Below are 22821 nucleotides of genomic sequence, written 5' to 3'. Positions count from 1 at the left end.
CAAAGACAGAGTGGGGAACAGAACAGGCAGACTCACTGAAATACAGGCCCAAGGTGAGACTGGAAGGCGTCAAGCTCCTTCTCTCAGAGGAGGACTTGCCAAATGCTTCCTTCCTTTGTTTTTTTTTTTTTTTTAGAGATCTACCCTTTGGGTTTTCCCTCTGTGATTAAGCTCTGGAACTTGCAATCTTAGAAGGTCTCCCAACTTTCATTTTTAAGTTCCTTGGGTATAAATAAGTGCAAGATAAAAAAAAAAAAAAATCTGTAGTCCTAAGGGCCTGAGTCACGGTTCTTAACATCACAGTTCACCTTAAGAGTGAGTAAGACTGAATATTAAATGTTATTTAAAATGAACTGGAAAACCATTTGTCACCAAATTTAGCTTCACTCAGACAATTTTTACATCACATTTTTTGCCTTCTTGCGTTACAGTAAGCCAGTTCCAACTGTCTTTTTTTATTCTTTCATTTCCTTTAGCTCTTATGACCATTGTCTTCTGGTCACTGACCTTCACTCTCTGAGGAAGGTCAGACTTGTGCTCTGTATAGAGGACAGTGACTTTGCACCATCTCCTGCATCATCTCCTGTGGCCCGTGGCCCATGGCCTGTGGCCCGTGGACAAAGCAGTAGGAGGTACTAGCACAAGGTCGTCCCATCTCTGAAAGGAACTAACTCATCCCTAGCTCTCTTTTCTCTTCTTTCCCTCTGAAGTGAAACTTCCATTGTAGAAAGTAAGAGATTTATAGCAACATCTTATTTTGCATTAGTATGTGCTTGTCTGGTACTTTTTTTTCCTGCAGAGGCAGCTTCCTGTGCCCGCCTGTGTACTCATCTATAAGTGGGCTCTGAAATCCTACTTCCTCAAACAATCTAGAGGAGCACACATTTGCTTTCTTAGGAATCCGCCCCCCTTTCGGTAGTGCAGTTTTCTCCTAATGCCTGGAGCCTGGGGCACAGACCCCTTGGGCCTGTGGTTTCTGTTCATAGGAAACTGTGCTCCTGGGGGAGCTCGCGAGCTGGGTTTGGTGAGAAACCAAGAAGGAGTGGTTGCTACAGGAAATTCCATTGTCCAAACTCAAGAAAGCAAAGTGAGTCAGAAATGCAGGTATTTATGTGGGAGCTGCTATGGACAGTAGGTTAGGCCTTAAGAAAATTTGAAAACTTGCTGCATTTCTCTTTGCTGCATGTGGGTGATGGACAAAGAGGCCAGCCAGAGACAACCAAGTGAAGACCCTAACTGATCCCCAGCTTTCGGAAAGTCCTTTTGTTGAAATTCAGTGTTTGAGCTGTAGAGCTGCAGGGTGCAATGCAGTTAGCCATGTGCTGTGTGCCTGGTTAAAAGTAGCCCCGAGGGGACTGTGTAAAAGGCAAAGACTGAAGGCGAAAATCTGGCCTGACCTTAATAAACCAGTGCTTCTTTTGCGGGTTTGCTGCTTCTCTGCTGACCACTTAATAACTTCCTACCCTTCACCAATAAGTCCCTGAGTGCCTCACCACATCCTTAGCTACTAGGAGAAATCCCAGAGCTGGCCTGACCTGACTTCTGGCTCCAGATTGAGATCTGAGCTTTTATTCACATGCATTCCCAGTACCCAATCGCACCTTACAAGTCTCACCCTTTGTGCACTCCATCAGAAAGTCAGCCACCCCTCTGTGGCAAGGATGTTCCCATATGCTGTCTACCAGAAAGCCCCAGAATGGTGGAGGAGTACCATGCTTGAGTGTGTAGGGGGTTAGAAGTAAGACTGAATATTAAATGTCATTTCAGGCCAGGGACCAAGGACAGACCTCTTAGGGGTCTCCTGTCTACTCCCCTAAACTTTCTCAGCATGCTGCCCGTGGGTCCCTGCTCTCAGCTACTGCTGTCATCAAATAGGCAAGACTTGGCCCTGCGGTTTGGCCTTTGTTAGGCAGTAGTATTGCGGAAATGGTGGAGAGAGGGTTGAAAAGCTGTGCATCTTTCACCCCTGTCCTTCAGAAGCTGGGCATGTGATAAAAAACCAGCAGTAAGATAGACATCCTCAAATTCTGCTCCTCATTAGCTGTTCAGGACATTATGTTCATTATGGCTTTTATTATGTAAGAACAGAGAAACCCCAGTTTGACTGGCATATACAAGAGGGTTTTTATTAGTTTACATAACTGCAGTGAAATTTATTTACTAGTGCAGTGATGTCAAGAACTTCTTTCTTCCCAATCTGCCTGTGTGGTTGGGTTTCATCTTCAACTAGCTTCCCTTATGGCGGTCAGATGTCTGTAGCAATTCTAGACTTTTTATCCTCAGTACACTGTGGAGAGAAAGAATGGCTTCCCATGACTCTATTAAAGGAGGGAACTACCTTTTCTAGAAGTCCCTGATAAAACTCTGATGTCCCACTGACCCAAATTAAGCCATGTGTACAATCTTAAACCAGTATGGTTGTGGAATCTGCTGTGTTGATTGGCTTAGGTTGGATGCCTAAACTAGTCATTTGAAAGCAGGGCATCTGGGCTTAGATGGTTGACTTGAAATGATGGAGGTGGAATGGCTAAGCCTGAGAGCTGGGGGTGGCTGCAGTAGGGTGGGTTTCTCTTGAGATAGCACCTCTGCTGAACAGGAAGGGGAGATGGAAGTGATATTGTGTTGGCCAATAAGTCTACTTCTAGACCTCCTTTCATTGTGGATTTTCCCCTCTTGCTTCATATTTGGTGACTAGCTGTGGCATGATATGTTGAACGGGGCCCCTCTGCAAGGGATCACTGATACTCCCCCAATGACAAATGACACAGGCGATCCAGGAAAGAAAGGACACAAACTTTATGCCCCACAGCAACACTGCAGATCAGAGGAGGAAATTCTCAAAGGTCCATAAAGCACCCCCTGGTCAGGAGAACATTTACCAAAGGGAATAAGACCTGGAGAAAATTAATTACAGATGGCCCTTCAGTCTCTGGCAATTATACACTCCCATAAAACTCTGAAGTCCACTGTATTTTTTTTTTTTGTTTCAGTGTAATAAGGCCATATGTTCCTGTAAAGAATAGCCTTGCATTTTATAGATATGAGTGTGATTGCCATATTTGATTATTTAATCTCTTTTAATTGATATAACTGGGCTCTTGACAATGTAAGGACTTTGGAACTGCACACAAATAAATGAAATGGGGCAATCAGTCATATGGAGTTTTGTTTAGTTTGCTGTACATGAGACCTTCAGGAAAATGGTCACCCAAGGCAGAGTTGAAGACTGGGGCAACATTTACAGGGCTCTTGGAGGAGAGGATGGTGATACAAACAAAACATTACACCCCTTTTGTGAAGAATAAGTTGGAGCAGAGAGATGCCAGCTTATCTTGGGAGAAGAAATCCATGACTGCAGTACAAGATTCCAAACTCGAGAGCCTTGTCCCCGGACAGCCAATATGTCCCACCACATCTGAGGGAAATACATGTCCCCAGCAGTGGCCAGGGTAGAGGAGCCCTGTATTCTCAGTGGGCTTTGACCCACATCTTTGGGTGAAGCTACACTGCCCATGTGGGTCACACAAATCAAACGCAGGAGCGCTGGGTTCAACGTTAGAAGGACTGTGGGGTCCTAAAGGCATGCTATGTCTAGGGTGGGAGTCGAGGGACTGGTCACAGAAATGCTCCATAGTGGAAGTATCAAAGATCCAGCTTCTTGTTCCCATTAAGATGATTATATGATAACCCTTTTGATGAGCTGTATCAACTTGTTGGGTCCAATTTCTCATTCCAGAACAAATTTGAGGAGTGAGGATATTGAATGAGACCACCTCAAAAGTTTCCTTTGAGTCTAGCTTTCCATTGCTTAGGTTCTCTGTCAGGTATGAGAGGAAGTGTCCTTTAGAACTGAGACAGTGTTGGAGGTGGGGACTTGCATCTGTGTGCCAGGACAGACAGACAGAGGATGATACAGTTTCTGTGTTGCCTGCTACAAATACCTGACTGGCTAGAAAGTGGCTTGGCTGGCTGAGAGCCAAGTGTGAATTGCTAGTTGGGTTCCACAGACACTGCAGTCTAGCCATAGCTCTCTGAATACAGGCCTTGTGTCTTTTGCCAAGCCAGGCTTGGTGTTGGCTTCCAGGCTTGTGTTCTGTGACATCCAGATGTTAAGGTTCTTGCTGGAGCAACGTCCACGAGCCAAGATCAGTCAGCAACTTGTTGTAGATACTTGTCTTCAAAAGTGGTTTCTGAGCTATGGTCACATGGCTTATCCAAGGACTGGTCCTATTTCTTAAGATCCTGATGACAAGTGATAATGCGTGTTGCCGTGGTTTACTATTGCTTAGGGGTCCTGCTGCTCAGTCACCTATGCGTGCTCCACTGTGTCACTAAGGAGCTCTGCCTTAGTAGGAGGCACATTTGCTTTTAATATCACTCTGTTTAAAGCAGTAGTGCTAAGTTCATAAGTCTACAAGAACCAGGAGAATAAAGAATGTGCAAATACTTTATGTGAACAATTAGAAGGCCTGAGGCCTGTGGCCAACTTGCAGAAACCAGGCTCCACCTGCAGGCATCAAAGTTCAGATGAAAATAAAAACTTTCTGTGCCCAAAATCTCCTCCGTGAGCGCCATTCAGTTCTAAGACTACCAGTCTGTGACTCCTGGGCTATGAACCAACCAACTTCAGCTCTCATGGGTGTGTTTGCTTAGCTTCTGAAAGACCAGATTTTTTTTTTTTTAAGATTTATTTATTTATGCATACAAGAACTGGGGTACAGGCCAGAGGTGTGGGGGGTGAGAGATTCACCAGAGACAGAGTGGGGAACAGAACAGGCAGACCCACTGAAACACACTGCTGAGGGGAGCAGTGGGGAGGTGAGACAGGAGAGGTCTCCTGCACCATGTAGGTCACCTTCCTGGCCGGGGATCAAATTCTCTGACCTCTTGCTATTCTGTGCCCCTGTTTTTTTGGAGCATGGTGTGTTTTCCCTGAAGTAGAATTATCTGTGCTCTGCTCAACCACACACACCATAGTGTAGAGAGAAGTAGCATGGGCTGAGGTCGGAGGACCTATAGTCTAGTCTCTGTTCACACTCAGTCCTGGTTGGGTGACCTCGGGTTAGCTCTTAATTTCTCTGAGGATCTACATTCTCATAAGAAACAAATGAAGCCAATAATAGCCAAGATTCCTTCCTTCCTGCCTGCCTTCCTTCGATTGGGCAATCAGCGGCCATGTTTGGAAAAAATACTTCACGAACCTAAAAATACTCCTCGCTGAGATATAGTAAGAGTAGAGATATGTTCTGTAATGTGCCAGGCATATAGCTAGCACGTAGTAGGTGCTTGATAATTTACACTAAGTAGTGCTTATGATATTGAGACACACCTTACTGTAAGAAGAGGAATCTTTTGATTCTAAACCACATCACTCGTTCAGAATTTGAGGCTATAGCCAAGTGGGAGACTTCTCCCTCTAGTCCAGATAAGAAGGCATTTGGGGCAACCAAAGTGCTGCCTTTGACAGTCAGAGATATAATTTCATCCATTAAAATAACAGATGACAAAATGAGTTACACATTATGCAATGATGGATCCCAAATTGGCTTTAGAAACAGCATATTGTAAAGGCAAACAGCCTTTAAGTGGAAGCTCGCTCCTAAGAGAATTGCTTAATAGAATGTTTACTGCCTAGAGTAAAGGGGTGTCTGGATTCCCATCTGGGATTTATTAGTATGGATATATGGACAGGTGGTCCAACGCCGGAAGTTCGTTCTTAACCTGCAGGAAACATCGTTCCCACCCTGGGGATGGTGAGCTTGCTGCTCTTTTCAAGAGGCAGCTGCTGTTGGCACCTTGCTGGTCCGGGAAACTCCATCAAGAGAAATGGAATTCCGTTCCATCCATCTTTTTAATGGTTCCTAGCACAACTGTGGTGGGTTTGATAGGTGGTTAGCAAGGGTCCTTCTGTGAAGATAAACACAGTCCATCCGCAGAAGCTGATATTCGAGGGGCCTTTTACTGGGGACTTTTGCATCTGCTCAGCGCTCTCTGTTTATGAGGATGTTAAAGGAATTGCATCTACTTTGTGCATGTTGTAAAACAGAAGGTTTGCAGCTGTCAGAATTATTTTGTTCTTGGCTCTTTATCTGGTAGATTTTTTAGTAAATTTAATAAAATTCCAACTGGTGGACCTTACCTGACTCCATTTTTCATCTGCAATACAAATTTACTTTTCTGTCTTTGAAGATAGTGAATATTTATGTGTAGAGTTCCTTGTAATATACTTTTCAGGTATAGGAAAATAAGTTTATTCTTATATGTTGTCATGATTCCACTTCATAAAATGGTTAATGAATATTTTATTAATTAAACAGTGCCGTGAAAGTGTCCAGTGAGTATTGTACTCTCTACAAAAGAAAAAAAAAAAGCTATCTTGAAGTATAATCTTACGGCTTAAAAAGCTTACCAATGTGCCTCAGAAGGCAGCTAACATCAAGATGACTCCTCCAAATGAGAAGAACTTCTCTGTGGGAATATAAGTTCAATCTAAAGCTGCAATAGGTTTTATGGAGGGGAGTTGATATCTCTGCAAGGCTTGTGAGGTGTAAAAAAAAAAAAATGGGTGTAACAGCAGAAGAAACAGACCAGCAGAGACTGTCTCACAATGCAGTTGCACAATGTGTCAAATTCTTTGTGAAGACGTATTTCAAGTAATTTCCACTTACTGAAAACAAAAGTGCCTATTTCTGAGTGATTGCTTAATTTTGAATCATCCGTGTCTCTGTGTGCAGGGATGCACATTCATGGCAGCTTCCTTCACACTCACTGGCCTTCCCATCCTTATTCTGGAGAGAGGCTGGTGTTTCTCTGGCAACCTGTGTGCCACCCCCACAGCCTGCTCCTCTTTCCTGCCATCATTAGTGTAGGGACTAAGGCAGCCAGTACTTGTAGTTGGTATGAATTGTTGAATTTCCAACCACAGCAGGCACTGGGATTTTTAGTCCGTGGTCTCATTCAATGGAAATCTACTTCAAGTCTGGCAGAAAATGTCACCTGGCTTGAGTACAACTGCAGGGGGGAAACAGGAATGTCCAGAAAGCATGTATTGTGGGACTTAGTGAGATGAGAAATAAGGGCAGACAGAGCAGCATAAGTCAATGATAACTGTAGAATTCCATGTGAGAAAAAAATGTCAATATTATGAAGAAAATCAAGATGCTCTGTGTATGAGGGAGTGGGAAGAATTCTGTGTCATCAAGAATAAGGATTCTCCCAGACAGGATGAGTCTAAGGAACCACCCAAGCAGACAGGTCCTAATGGCAGTTGGAAATATATAGACTATACGGAAATACATAACTATGTGGAGCAAAAGTTCTCAAATGTTCTTGACTCATGGTGCCCTAGTGTCTCTGCTCTTTTCATGTCACTTCTAGGATACAAGTAATATCCATTTGTTTATTTACTGGATGCTAAGATACAGATAATAAGTGTTTATAGACTAATAATTTGGTGCCCTGTGAAAAAGTAATGCATATAAATTGAAAGATAAAAGATAATATCTTCATTTCATTCTTTTCTGATTTTTTTTTTTTTTTTTACTAATAGAATATGTGCACCTTCTAGGTCTTGCCCACTTTAGCAGGATATAACCAGTTGACAAAACCTATGAACAGAAAAATTTAATATAAATATTAACCTAGTAAAACAATATGGTGGTTCCTGAAACAAATTAAAAATAGAATTACCAACTGATCTAGTAATCCCACATCTGAGCATTTCCCCAAAAGAACTGATAATAAGAACTTGAACAGGTATTTGTACCCATGTTTCTAGTGGCATTATCCACAATACCCAAAAGGTGGAAGCCACCCAAATTCCACTGAAGGACAAATGGACAGACAAAATATTGGGCAAACATACAGTGGCATATGACTCAGCCTTAACATGGAAGGAAATCCTGACACGTGCTACAACATGGATGAACTTTGAGGACATGGTGCTAAGTGAAATGGACCAGTCACAAAAAAAGACAAATACTCTATAATTTCATTTGTATGAGGTATCTACAGCAGCCACATTGAAAGACAAAATATAATGGTGGTTCCTAGGGACTAAGAGGAAGGGGGATGGGAATTTAGTATTTAATGGAGCCAAGATTTAGTTTTGCAAGATGAAAGAAGTCCTGGAAATGGCTGGTGGCACAACAGTATACTTAATACCCTTGAACTGTACATACACTCAAAAAATGATGAAGATGCTAAATTCTATGTCATGTATATTTTACCACAATTAAAAACAATGAAAAAGAAAACAAACTTTAAAAAATTTATTAGCTATGATGGGGACTGGCTGTTAGGAAGTAAAAAGAATTGGAAAGGGAGGCATAGCAAATCGAAGAGCAGCCATCTTCCCTGGGTCTAAGATAGGGCACAGTATGAGCTCCCCTTGCTTTCACTCCAGACCCGTTGGAGAGGGAATGGGTGGCTATGACTCCCAGATAGCAGTTGTGTATGCTGGTGGAACTTGCTGGAAAGCCTCCTTCTAGGATGTGGAGAGAATCTGGTCATGGGAAGCTTTCTCACAGGAAGCACTCGGCTACAAAACCACCCGAAGGCGATGCAAGCAGGAGATTTTGGAGGCTGGACATGCCAACCACCAGGTACACAGCAAGCCAATTGCTGAAGAAGGTGCATGTTCTGCAGGAACTGGGTATGGCAGAGGCCAGCTATGTTGGCAGGAGTTTGCATCAAGAGCACACCAGAGCCAGGAAGGTAAAATTCATCTTCCTGTAATGTCTCCACATTGCACTCCACTGAGGAAGCTTAGAATTCTACCAACAGGAAAAAGAAAAAAAAATGTAAAAAGATCCCAGCTTTATTTTCTCCCAGCAGGTAATGAAGGCAGAATTTGGGGCTGTGAGGCAGTAAGTTAGGTAGTGAGTTGATCCCCTGGCCAGCTCACAACTTCTCAGGCTTTGAACTCAGATGCGATCCCGCTACCCTTTTTTCCTGTTCCACATTGCTTTTCACATTAATGCATGCTTTTTATCACAGCGATCATCAACAGCCTAGCTTTGCAAAGAAATGATGTCATCAAAAGAAATATAGCACAGTTTAATGTTATGCTATGAACTGATAGTTCTTACATTATCTGATATTGAAATGCTTTGTTGTCCTCAAATATTTCAAATACCCTGCAGCACTCCTGTGAGTTTGCTGTCATGCCCTAAAGCACCTTGGCATGCAATCTGGGCATCTCAGGACTAAAATCATGAGTTTATTCCAGCAACTCTGGTCACGCCATTCTAACTTAGGAGAACCTAAGGTACTAATTTTCTTGGAGTACAGCAAAGTCATATGCACATTGAATGTTTTTGGGTCAATATATATATATATATTTAAAAAAACCAAACCTTTAAGGAAGTTACCTGGAAAACATTATACCATCTTTTGATCAATATACTATATAACCATTTCTCTGAGCATTCGAATAGGTGGTTGTCCTTTGGGATCAGATGAAATTGTTGCTGTGTTGTTAGAGGCACTTTGATATGACAAACTGCATAGCCTTAAACTCAATGTTCACATCAGTGCATACATGCTCACAGCGTGAGAGTTTGTGCAGACCTGTAGGGGAGGGACCAGCAAAGACCCAGCCTATCTCATGCTTACTCTGGAGCATAAAATCAGTAAGGGGAGGGGTGGCTGATGTATGTCTAGATGGTTCTTTCTCACATGTTTGTTTTAGTCTGATTATACATATTTGCAACTAACAAAGTTCCAGCCTCCCAGAGGAGCTGCTGGGTTCAGTAGTAAATATTCCACTGAACTTGATTTCAGATAAAGAAAGCTAGCAAATTTTAGCTTTCTCCTGTTTCTATTAGAAAATGTGTGGACTTAAGACAAAATTGTAAGCTAAGCAGGGTGATTGCTCATATTCCTTTCTCAGAAAATAAATTCTTTTGATGTTGTCTACAAGTTGGTGGATCATAACTACAACACACTTCAAAAGCTCTACTTTAAGCAGAGGCTGAAAAACTAAAGTTTTTAACCTGACCTATTCAAATGGAAAAAAAACTTTTGATTTACGCCTTTCTGAGTGCAGGGCTACCTGCAAAACAGCCTTCCTTGTTTGGATGAGTTCTGGTTCCCATTTTTGCCACCCGCTGAGTTTGTCTGTTGTTTCAGCTAATTTTCATTCAGCAAGACTTTCCCCGCCTTGTAGCTTTGCCTCCCAGCCTTTTCTGTCTCTTAAACAGCAACTAGTTGGCACTAAAGTTAACTTAATAGGGATTCTACCCATGTCAGAAGCTCAGCATAGAAATTAAACTGTAACAACTTGGAATGGATTAGACTTTGAGATCTTAGACCAGGAGTATACTGCCCAAATTTTGCACATGGAGCCCTGCTTTTGTTTTCTTGTGGGTTTCAAGTGTTGTTCAGAAACCTGAAGGAAGTTCTTGGTTGCTCAGATGCAATGCAGTGGGCCCGTTGCTCAACCTGCCTTGGCACCGTTTTCTACCCCCTTAGAGTGAACACAAGGCAGAGAAAAGGGATCGTCACTGCCACCACCTCTGCCAAGGCTGCTTGCTTCTGAATTCTTCACAATAATCAAGAACAGATGTGTGGCTCACTCTGGAAAGTTGCATAACTGTCTCACATTGCATTCGAATGTGATCGACTTGCCAAGATGAGGGGTCTCCATTAGGTTGTTGAAAAAGAAAATTCAGTTAAAAAACCTACATTTATCTGGTCACAAGACTATTTCTTTGCTGTGGGAGTAAAGGTTGTGATTAGAAAAGAAATAGTTTGACAATCACTGCCATCAAACTTGAATTTCAGTTCATGATAAGGGTCTTAATGATGAGAAAGGAAGGGGGCTGTGTCAGAAAGGTGTCTGGTTAATAGAGGTGATCGGGGAGACTGGGGTGACCGCTCATTGCTTGTGCTGTGTCTCCATTGCTTCAACAGCCCAGGGAAAGGATGAGTATTGATGCCCTCTAAGGCTGTTTGAAAGCCTGAGTTTCTGTGTCTGTGATTCATCCTCACTTTTTCTTCCTGCTTCTGTTCTGAAGGAAGACCAGGAATTTGTCTGTCAAAGGGGACACTACTTTGCAGGCTCAGTGTCAGCAAGATCCACCTTCTTTCTGGCAAATCCTCTGAGGCTGCTCTCATCCTGCCCCCATGTCGATCCCTTGAACTTGGGCACAGTCAGGAAGGTCAGCCTGGAGATTTTCACTTTCTATCGCTGGGCCACACATTAAGTTGTCACGCTTATCTATAGGACCAACCTTTAGGGCCTCCAGATAGATGTCCCACTACCTAAAACAATCTGGTTTTATTCACCACGTTGTTTGGAAAAGTGATGAAAGGGAACATCATCGTTTTCAGCGCTTCATCACATTCTAGACTCGTGTTGTTGTTACTACCCTGTTAAATAAGTGGCATTACCCCCCATTTTTAAAAAAAAGATTGCTTTATTTATGCATACAAGAGCTGGGGTACAGGCCAGAGATGTAGGGGGTTGAGAGGATTCACCAGAGACAGAGTGGGGAACAGAACAGACAGACTGACTGAAGTACACCGCTGAGGGCAGTAGCGGGCATGTGGGTTGTTCCCTGGCCTGCTGGGGATGGAATTCATGCTGCAGTGGCTGGAGAGAGCTCAATAGCACTGTCTTTAACCCCTGCACCACCAGAGAGGCCCTTACCCCCCATTTTACAGAGGCACTCACAGAAGCTCAGAGAGGTTGCCTGTTTTTAGAAGAAAAGTGAGATAAGAATGAATAGGACAAAGTCACGCTAGTACAAATGAACCAGCATATGGTAATCAGGCCCAGGTCTCCCAACTTGAGTCTGGTGTTCTTTTCCCTGCTCCTAGCAGTCCCATATTAGAGGAAGTTTAGTTAAGGTCCTGACCGAAGTTTTAATTAAAAAAAAAAAGATTTGTCGTTTCATGTTGCTGAATAAATAGAAGCTATTGAATTTATAGTTTATTTAAAGCATTGGATATCAGGAATGGAATAACTTTAATTTGAGGCTTTCTTCCAAGTATTCAAACATAGCGATTTGAACAGTTTATGCTAGAAACCATGGCCAACCTCAAACTCTTTGAGACTTTCCCAATATAGCTACCTTTGAGTTACTCTTCTGTAACATAAATGATGTGAGCTTTACTTAAGTATTTTAATAGAGTGAGAAAGTCTGGCCATAGGAGACAGGAGGCCCAGACTGCATTTACTGTAGTCTACCGGGTGTTATTACTTAGTTTTGTGACATTCAGCATCATAAAACCTTCCTTTCTTTAATATCTGTAAAATGGGTATGATGACCCAAGGGACCTCATCTGGAATCTAAGTAAACAACTCTATAAACACAAGGCATTGTAAAAGAAATTTTTTACAATGGGTCATAAATTACTCAGATAATATTTTCAGACCTGATTTTGAGAGTTTATGACTGTGTTTATTTTTTTTCTAAATTTATTTATTAATGCATACAAGAGCTGGGGTACAGGTCAGAGGTGTGGGGGGTGAGAGGAATCACCAGAGCCAGAGTGGGGAACTGAACACACTCCTGGTTGACTGAAGTACACTCCTGAGGAGAGCAGCAGGCAAGTCAGGAAAGGTCTGCTGAGCCATGTGGTTGCTTCCTGGCTGGCTGGGGATCGAACTTGTGCTGCTGAGGCTGTGGACAGCTTCGTAGGTTGCATCTTAACCCCTTGCGCCACCAGGGAGGTCCCTATGACTGTGTTTAATCATATGTTAAAAATTTTTTTAACAAGGAAGATTGCTGAGGCTAGAAAGCTTGAAAGACAAGTGCTTTCCCTGATGCCTTATTTCTCTCTGTGTTTTCTCTCTCACATAAGATATCAGCATGTCTTCCCATTGCCTCCCGATTTTCCACTCACATCCAGAGTGTTTGTGATCCTGTAGGGTATACTGAAGATGTCAGGGGAGACTGAGGAGACAGAAGGTTTGCCCCTAACAAATTTCAAGCTCCCAGGCAGGGGTTGGTCCCCAGTATTTCTTCCCTGATGCATCTCTACTCTCCTCTTCAGTGGTTTTCCTTGATTCACAGCAGTTCTGTCCCCCAAGCCCCCAAACTCCTCAACCTTTTCCCAGTGCCCAGTAATGCATACATAAAAGCCCTTGGAGGTACAGGGCTCCTGAGCAGGTGCCTAAGGCCTAAGTGATCTCCACTGTCATTTGCCTGTCCCCTTCACCATTTTTGGTAAAGAAAATTCTTTGCAGGAAGGATACCCATTGAGCCCCTACCTCTCTTTTGGAAGGTCAAATGCTGCATAGTGTCTGAGGAAGATCAGAAGGATGTATAGCCTGCAACTCCAACCAGATAAGACCAAATACCCAGATCTTTTCCATGTATGACACCGAGCGAGCGAGCGAGAGATTGAAGACAAAATATATAGAGATATATATACACACACACCCATACATACACACACACACACACACAGCATGGAAGTTTTCAAAGATTTTCTAGAGAATAGATATTAATAATACAAGAAAAGGTGAAAAGAAGCCTCAAAGTTAAATAGAAGAAATCACCTTTTATATTAACTAAACATTTTTCTTTCACCTAAGTGTTGTATGTACAGATCCAGCCTCTCATTGCAAGGGTAGAAATAAAAGTATTGATCAAATGACCATTTTTGTGATCTGCGTTTCTTGTGACCTAGAGCCTCTCGGTATGTAATTGATTTCTAGAGATGCTTAGAATTTTATACTTCAGGGACTTAAAACATGTGGGAGGTTGAGCCGCATATGTGATACCTCCTGAGTAAACGGAATAAATTTCTCTCCCACTTTTGCTAGTCTTCTCATCTGTGTGAGTCAGAAACCATGCTGACCTCCTCTTGAACATCTGGGCTGTTGTGACCAAAAGGCCCGGATGTCCAGATTTTTCTTTTAACAGTTCTGCTGAACATCACACAGGAGATTTTTCTGCTGCTCTATGATAAAGGCCAGTTGAGAGCTGGTGTTAATATGCCTGCCTTAGAGCCAACCAAAGTGACTTGGAAGGTTGAGATCTTTAGGTCTGTGGTTATAATTACCAAAAATATATCAGTAAGCTCCAGGTGAGCAGGGCCATTTTCCATGTGATTCATGTAAATATTTGATAATGCCTGAGGAATGAAAAACCATCAGAATCTTAGCCAGCATTTTAATTCTCCCATCTTGGTAGAGAAGGTGGGAGGTCCATTATTAGACACCTGCAGGAATTCAGGATCATATTTAAATGTGTTTAAATAGTATTAAATGAGAATTATTGCTATTTAATTGCTATTTTGTATCAGCTAATCTATAATACATGGTTGATGTGACTTCCAGGCATACTATCAGAATAAAAGATGTTGGAGTTTTTCTTAAACATACAGAGTAAGGAGATTCTCCCTATAAGGAGATAACAAATCAGTATTTGGCTGAAAAGTGACTAATCCTCTTTGAAGCAGAACAAAAGCAAAGTGAAGGGAAGGACTAGTTCTGTATATTTGAAAGCTGCAGAAAATCACTGCCCTTTTATGCCATTTTGCAGGGTGGAGGTTGGGCAGGGTAGTTTGCCCTGAGGAGCTGGTTTTGAGGTTGTACAGACCACAGAGGAGAGTCCTTCTGCACCTGCAACCTTATAAAAATTACTCTTGAGCTACATCAGGACATTCTTCCTCAAGGTGACTGCTGGATACATTTAAATACAAAAGAAGTTTCTTCTGGTTTCCTGATGGTGATGAATGTGCAAAGATCAACTGAGCTGCTAAAATGACTGTAAATGAAATTAAAAGGCGCTGCGCTTGAACTGTTCATTCAGCATTTGTTCTCCTTGGCTTAACCCGAGCAGGGCAGCTGAAGGCCTTTTTGTGAACCCAGTGTATAAATAAGCAGATTAGTAAGGATGTGTGTTTTAACACAGTGTTTGCGGCTTGTGCATAATTTGACTTGCAAAAGGACATTTAATAAATAATTCTTAGGGAAATACTTTCGGAAAGGAGAGGGTAAAAGTGAGTTCTTGCTTGTTGTTGGCATCCGGAAGGTCATTTGTCTGGTTTTGCATCATTGTCACCTTGAAAAGGTGTTGCGTCTTACTCCAATAATAGATGACTGAGAGCCATCTTATCTGTGGAGCTCCAGCCTGCCAAGATCCCAACGGACTCCTGGTGGACATCTGTGGACATCTGGACTGCAGAGGGAGGGCTAGAACAGATGGTGGGGGTGGGGAGCGGTGGGAGAGGGTTCATGGTAAGATTGCTTGGGCAGGACTACAAAGCCTCTGACTGACAAAGGAGTATTTCTTGGGGTTCAGAATCATTCTCATCTCAAGAAGAACCACATCTCCTCCCTAAGTGAGGTGACTGTATGGGTTACTATCTTAGCAGCTCCGACCCCAGATGTGTGGCACAGAGGACCACACAGTGCAGTGTGACTTCCGTAGGGGCGCAGCTTGCTACCCTTTTGGTGGTGAGGTCAGTTTCCGGGAGGACCCTCAACAATGATATTTTCCAGATGTTTCTTCTCTTCTGTGCTCTCTGGCTATGTCTTCCTCCCATCATGCTGTCCTTCCAGTGAAATTGAGATAAAATTCTGCTTAGGGTTGTAGACATGTTAGAATCACTCAGCAGTAGGAAGTGATTTATTATCTAGGCCTTATATTAATATTTATAATAGCCTCTGCTGCTGGTGCATAACATAAACTCTTTTTTCCCCTGTTCAAGCCCAAATATTGAAATAACACCCAGGAGTAGCTTTTTAAAAACATTATTTCTAGTGGTGCAATAGTTTGTAATAATCTATGTGGTACTTTATCGTTTTTCAAATATCATTTTGATTCTGTTACCTTATTTAACATCAAACACAAATCTGTGAGGAAAATATATTTTTACCCTTATTTTACAGATAAAGAATAATTTGCTCAAGGTCATACAGATAATTGCGGGAACTAAATTTTAGTTCTGACCCTTTAAATTCACATCTTTTATATGTTCTTTTCACGAATTTTACCACACTGCCTCTACTCTTGGTTTTTGCCCATATAAAAATGGGAATGAAGAGCCTCCCTGGTAGTGCAAGGGGTTAAGATGCAACCTGTGAAGCTATCTACAGCCACTGCAGCACGAGTTCCATTCCCAGCCAAGGAGCTACCCACATGGCGCAGCAGACCTCTCCTGACTTGCCTGCTGCTCCCCTCAGCAGTGAATTTCAGTAGATTTGCCTATTCTGCTCCCCACTCCGTCTCTGGTGACTCCTCTCACTCCCCACACCTCTGGCCTGTACCCCAGTTCTTGTATGCATAAATAAATCTTTTAAAAAATGGGAATGAAAAAAAAGTAAGCAGCTGGAAAATTAATTTGTTGAAAGAACCTAATTTTTCTCACAATTTCCTAGTCGATCTTTCAGATAGAAGACTTATTGCCTTAGATCGGTAATGAAATTAGCCCCCTGCAAAATTCTTGGGTAAAACAAGGTACAAGGCTAGCTGGTCTTGCCTCACTACTCAGATGGAAAAACCAACGCTTCACAATGCTAAGATGCCTTCTGCTCAATCAGTGATAGGAGCCAGTGGACCCGCCCTAGGGGAGGGGGGTCAGAATGGAGACCTGTCTTTTAGAATCTTGAGCCTCTTTTTTCTATCAGCATTTCAAAAGCCTGAATACATGTCCTTGTCTGCTTTTCCCTTGCGAAGGTAAGCGGTGGAGGCCGCCCCACTTTGTTCAAAAGGCCTGGCTCTTGAGTTTGTGAAACGTTGGCGCAATGTGAAGCTGGACATTCCAGCCACATGGGCCAATATCCGCGTTATTTCACGTGCAAAATCGAGCAGTTAACAATTCTCTATTCTGGGCGTATAAGAACCCATGCCAAGGAAAGTTAAATGGACGTGGAAAAAATGTAACCCAGGTCCTCCCTCATGGCGCAAGGGTTAAGACGCAACCTATGAAGCTGTCCGCAGCCTCTGCAGCACGAGTTCCATCCCAGGCCAGCCAGGGAGCTACCCACATGGCACAGCAGACCTCTCCTGTATGGCCCGCTGCTCCCCTCAACTGTTCTGTTCCCCACTCTATGTCTCTGGTGAATCCTCTCACCCCCTGAATCTCTGGCCTGTGCCCCAGCTCTTGTATGCATAAATAAATAAATCTTTTTTAAAAAAAGAAAAGAAAAATGTAACCCAAAGATTCAGAACCGTCGCTTTGCGAATGCAGTGATTACTTGCATAAAAGTGAGGCGCTCGCTGCGCCGAGACGGTTTTCATAATTGCACAAGTATTTCACAGGCGCAGCCTGTCTCGATTACGTTTGCTGTCGGCTGCCCCGAGTCCTGCCCCTTCCGAGAGCCAGGCTGTGATGGGGGCCTCCGCCCCACCTGCGTGCGCCCGGGTAGAGCCAGCCCCGCCAGGTCGCCTCCGCCCAGCGACGGGTCGGGGCGCGCGGCCCCGGGGGCGGCTCCCGCCGCGCAGCTGAGACGCGATTCGTCACTCTTGCAGAACTTTCCCCCTGAAAATCCCTGCAGCAGAACCAACCCTCCCCGCGGCTCTGGGGAGGTTTTGATTTTGGTGACTTTTCCTTCCTTTTATTTCCCGTCGTGTGCGGGGTTTGGCGGCGGAGCAAACTCGCAGCTCGCCCGAGTACATGTCAGCGGTAATCGCCCCCGCAGCCGGGTCCCCTGCCACCATGCACTCCGAAGCAGAAGAGCCCAAAGAAGGTATGATTTTAATTTCTCGCGGGGGTCCGCCCAAGTTCTGCAGAGCAGTGGGGAGGGAAGGCGGAGTAGGGGCGCAGCTGGGAGTTGGAAAGTGAGCTGTGGGTAGTCAGCTCGCCCTGCCTTGCGCCTTCGGGCTGGGCGCTGGGTGGGTGCAGCCCTGTACCCTGAACTCCTCAGCACAGAGGTTCCAAGTCGAGGTGGGGATCTGGGGAGCAAGCTCAGGCTGCCCACTAAAGGCTGCTTTGTAGATCTTTCGGGAAACCAAACGTGGCCAGTATTGACTCCAAGAACGCAAAGTGTCCTTGGAGAGGCGCTGCCTCCTGGCATCAGCACAGCCGAAAAGCCGATGCACTGGGAGAGCCTTAAGACTCGAGGGTCCCTTGAAATGTGTTTCAAGAGAGTGGAAACTCCGTTGTTTCCGGCTGAAAGGGGAAGCTGAGTGTGGGAGAGAAGAGAAAGATATTTCTTTGGGAGGGATGGCTTGCCTACTTTTTTTCTTGCGCCTTTCAGCAGTGAATTCATTTTGTTGGGGACTGAGGGACCTGAGAGATTTGAGGGGGGCGGGCACTTGGGTAGCTTGAAACCGAGGAGAGTTTGTCTGTTTCTAACTTTGCCAAAGCAAAAGGTTTCATTTACTCCTAACAGAGAACGGGTGACAGAGCTGGAATAGCTCCAACCAAAACACAATTATGCTCTGGTGTTAGCTCCGCGAGTTTATTTGTGTGTGAGTGTTTGTATGCTTTGTTTGCTGAAACTTTATGTATACAACAGTCCTCTTGTCAGAGGGGGTCGGAGAGGGGATAGTTGGAGAAAATTAGAGAATCAGAGAAGAGGCTGTTCAAGATTGTGAAATGCCTTTTCTTTTCAAGTGGCCTCTTGGGAAGCTGGTAAATTTCAAGTCAATCACAGTGATTCTGGGAGCCCTAAGCCCTCTTCATTCAGTACACCCTAGTGAGGAACAGCCCTTGAAACTTGTCCTCTTCTGTTTTTTGTTTTTTTTAACCGATTCCCCTCCCAGAGTAAAGCCTTGTGTGTTTTAATGTAGTCTGACATTCACCTTATTATGGGTAATAATCAGGGCTGACGTCTGCTTTATTATGCTGTGTGAGGAAAGCAGTCAGTAAAACAGGCTAGTTTAATAGTCACATCAGACTGGTGTGAATGAAAAAATGACAGGCAGGAGCATTGTTTTTTGAACTGGATGTGGAGCTTGGAGGATGAATGTTTCCTTGCTGTGGCCTCTGTCTGATGGAGCTACCTGCAGATGGATACTTTTTGTCTCTGCCTTTTTTTAAAGATTTTTTTATTTATACAAGAACTGGGGTAAAGTCCTGAGGTGCGGGAGGGTAAGAGACAGAGCAGGAAGGAGAACAGGCAGACGAACTGAAAGTACTGCTGAGGGGAGCAGTGGGCGAGACAGGAGAGGTCTGCCGCACCATGTGGATATCTCCCTGGCAGGCCCTGCATCGAACCTGCGTTGCAGAGGCTGTGGACAGCTTTACAGCGCTGCACTCAACCCACTGCACCACTAGGGAGGCCCTCGTCTCTGTCTTCATAACAGCGATTCCTGTAAAGTCAAAAGTAGCAGAAAGAACAAAGGTGATAGGCAGAGAGAATCTAGTGGTCAGCTTGTGTGTGAATTATAAGTAATACTTAAACTGGTATTTTCTACTAGGCATCATTTTCCTTTCTTTTGGGAAGGAAGGAGTGAGGGCTAAGTGGAAAAACAGTAGCCCCAAGTATATTACACATTCTTCTAGGAACATCTATGTTCTTTCTTTTTTGCCCAACCCTCTGGTTGTAACCCTGAAGACGGGAGTGTGAGGAGGTCCCTAAAATCTCCCCTCCTACTTGTTCCTCACTTTACCTCCACTTGCCTAATTTATGTTCAGCAGATCTGTGTAAATTATCTGGCCTTTGTGCTTTTTACAGAAAGCTCCGAATGTTTTTTGTTTCTTGTTTTTTTTTTTTAAACAATAACATGAAGTGCTAGAGTTTTATATTGATGACAATTAGGGGAGGATATTGAATAATTCTTCAGGGAGACTAATCAAACATTTCATTAACAGTAGCATTGTAGTTTCTGCCAGGAAATTAAAAGGGTGTGTGTGTGTGTGTGTGTGTGTGTGTGTGTGTGTGTGAGTGTGTGTGTCCCGGGCATTTCTTGCAAGGTGCTGGTTATTGACTGTGATCTAGAACTCTCTGTTGAACTACTTAGATGTCCGTGAAGAGAGCTATGCTGTGTAAATAACTCAGTTATTTGCTGTGTTCTCTTTACTAAAAAATCCTTTCCCCTCTCCTGATGCCCACGCCCCCCACCCCCTCCATGGACTTATGAGTCCCATTTAGTGTGAGATCACCACAAGCTCCTCACAATGTCTGCATTGCAAGAAAATTGCCTTCGGATGCTTCATGCTTGATTTGCTGTAATGGGAGTTACTTTAAAGTCATTATTTTGAACTGCAGTGAAAGACTAGTATATTTTGTTTGGGGTCGAATCTGAAAAAAATATCAAGTCGGATTCAGAAGTCCTTGGGGGCCAAGATATTTGTGTATGTGAGTGAATGCAGAAGCAATGACTGGGGATATTGTTAAGCTCTCACAGCTTAGGATGTACCGGATTCCATGCCAGGAGTGCTGGACCTCCAGACTCAGTCTATAGCGACCTCCTTAAGAACGGATTTCATTTTGCCAGCTTACAAATGAATACGGTGATTGTGCTTGAGAATTAAATGCAGAAAACTAATCCAGGCCATACTTTATATAAAAACTGAATGAGTTTAAGATATGCAAGCTATCCACGGTCATGAATATGAACATGCAAGGGAAAGAAAGGAAGACACCCACATTATCAAAAAGGGGAAGGCCTTGGAGAGAAGATGATGGACTGTTCCAGCGTCCTGAGGGGGTGGGTTTATGGCCACATTTTTGGCATCTAGTTGCTTCCTGGTAAGTAAATTGCTCAATTATGACATAGTAAAAATGAATGGCAGTTCCCATCTCTGAGGACATTTCTAGCGCTAAGCATCAAGGGAACGAAGGCCCTTTGCCCTGGTCATTGTAGCTTTGGTATCAGAGATGGAGAAAATCATTGTTCAGGAGGCTTGCTTAGTGAGGACTTGGAACAGAGTTGAGGGTGAGCTGGGTGTGTGCTTAGCCCCCCACCCCTTTGCCTATAACAGCATTTCCCTGCGCTACCTCCTCCCATTATCCACGGCTTCACCAGGGCTGCTATTTCTTTTTTTCTTTTTATGATTTATTTGTTTATGCATACAAGAGCTGGGGCACAGGCCAGAGATGCGGAGGGTGAGAGAATTTGCCAGAGGCAGAGCGGGGAACAGAACAGGCAGCTTGACTGAAATACACTGCTGAGGGGACCAGTGGGCAATCAGGAGGGGTCTGCTGCGCCATGTGGGTAGCTCCCTGGCCACCCGGGGATCAAACTTGTGCTGCAGAGGCTGTGGATTGCTTCATAGTGCGGTGCTTAACCCCTTGCGCCACCAGGGAGGCCCCCTAGGGCTGCTATTTCACAAGGAAAACTGTCTATTGGCAGTAGCCAGTAGACAACAACCGCACTTCCTGCTCTCGCACTGCCAGACTCACCTTCACCTAAGATCTGCCAAGCCGAGTGGGGTCACGCCTGCTGCAGGTGTCTGTTCATCCTCCCTTGGGCTCCTCCCTGCTCCCGTGGGCTCCCTGCCTCTCCTGGCACCTTCCTTTCTGGTGCAGATGTGCTCAAACACCCCCCTCACCCCTGCATCAGCATCTTGGTACCTGCTCCTCGTTCTCCCTGAAATATCCTTCTCCGTGCCTGAAGCCTTTTTCTGCCTGCTCCTTAGAGACTTTTTCTGAACTTCCAGTCTAAACCAGAACCCCTGTTCCGTCTCTCAGAATAACTGTTCTTTCCCTCACTGGTGCACCCACGTTGTTTAGCTTCTCTTCTCCAGACCCCAAGCTGTTGAGGGAAGACTGTGTCTGATTTATTCCCTCACTGTATCTCCAGAACCCGCACAACAAGAGATCATTAAATATGTGTAGAATGAACCAATGATCTCCATTCTTTAAAAGAAACCCACAGTGGCCTCCCTAGTGGCGCAGGGGGTTACGAGGCAACCTGTGAAGCTATCCGCAAACAATGCAGCACAAGTTCGATCCCCGGCCAGGGAGCTGATCCACATGGCGCAGCAGACCTCTTCTGAGTCGCCAACTGCTCCCCTCAGCAGTGCATTTCAGTCAGTCTGCCTGTTCTGCTCCCCACTCTGTCTCTGGTGAATCCTCTCACCCCACGCACCTCTGACCTGTACCCCAGTTCTTGTATGCACAAATAAATAAATCTTTAAAAAATAAAAATAAAAAATAAAAGAAACCGACAGTTAATTGTCCAGTTTTAGGTACTTATCTCTCCTTTAAAATGAATCTTTAAGAAAACAAAACAAAACAAAAAACTTTGCCTAGTTCCTACGTTCTTTCTTTGTCACCCCTCATTCCTCTGAGTCTTTTTCTCGACCGCTTCCCTGGAATCACAAACTCACCCATGACTTCCCAGGTGCCAAGAGCCCCCTGATCCCACATTCATATTTCGGTCCTGATCTTCCTTCTTTTTCTTCTTCTTCTTTTTTTTTTTAAAGTGAAAAAAAAAATTTAAAAAGATTTAGTTATTTATTTAAACAAGCACTGGGTACAGTCAGAAGCGCGGGAAGGTGAGAGAATTCTCCAGAGCCAGAATGGAGAGCAGAGCAGGCAGATGGACAGAGGACACTGCTGAGGGGAGCAGCGGGAGGCAAGAGAGATCTGCGCGCCATGTGGGACTCTCGCCAGTGGCTGGGGATCGAACCGGCGCATCAGAGGCTGCGGGTAGCTTCACAACCCAGCGCTTAACCGCTGCGCCACTGGGGAGGCCCTTCCTTCTTTTTCTTTTGCTGCATTTGGCACCAAGTGACCTGTGTCCCTGCAATCCTAAACCCCTTCCTTGAATCCTTTGACCCTCTACTTTCCTGAGTTCCCTTCCTTTTTCTAGCTGTTTCCTTCTAATCTCCCAGACCTCAGTCTGGGCTCTTCAAAGAATCACCTGTACCACCACCTGCCTGGGGACACTGGGCTTTGAGACTCATAACACAACCTCAGTCTAAACTGTGTCTGCCATCCTGTCTCCACCGTTCTGATCTTCCTTT

The 22821-nt window shown here is 44.2% G+C and overlaps 1 protein-coding gene across 3 annotated transcripts in view; it reads left to right on the top strand.

Moving 5' to 3' along the window:
• TNFAIP8 (TNF alpha induced protein 8) overlaps positions 1 to 22821 on the top strand; it is a 121624-nt gene that overhangs the window by 60093 nt on the left and 38710 nt on the right. The window contains exon 1 of one of the 3 annotated variants that reach the window (XM_037509471.2): positions 17407 to 17650. The exons of the other annotated variants lie outside the window; for them this stretch is intronic. Coding sequence (XP_037365368.1) covers positions 17578 to 17650 — 73 coding nt within the window. The 5' untranslated portion in view covers positions 17407 to 17577. Of the gene's footprint in view, positions 1 to 17406; positions 17651 to 22821 lie in introns of those variants that run through there. 3 annotated transcript variants of the gene reach the window in all.

This window comes from Talpa occidentalis, unplaced genomic scaffold, assembly GCF_014898055.3.
Source record: "Talpa occidentalis isolate TD23 unplaced genomic scaffold, MPIMG_talOcc4v2.1 talOcc4.13, whole genome shotgun sequence".
Lineage (NCBI taxonomy): Eukaryota > Metazoa > Chordata > Mammalia > Eulipotyphla > Talpidae > Talpa > Talpa occidentalis.
The sequence above is the reverse complement of the archived record's forward strand: the minus strand, read 5'-3'. Positions and strand labels throughout refer to the sequence as shown.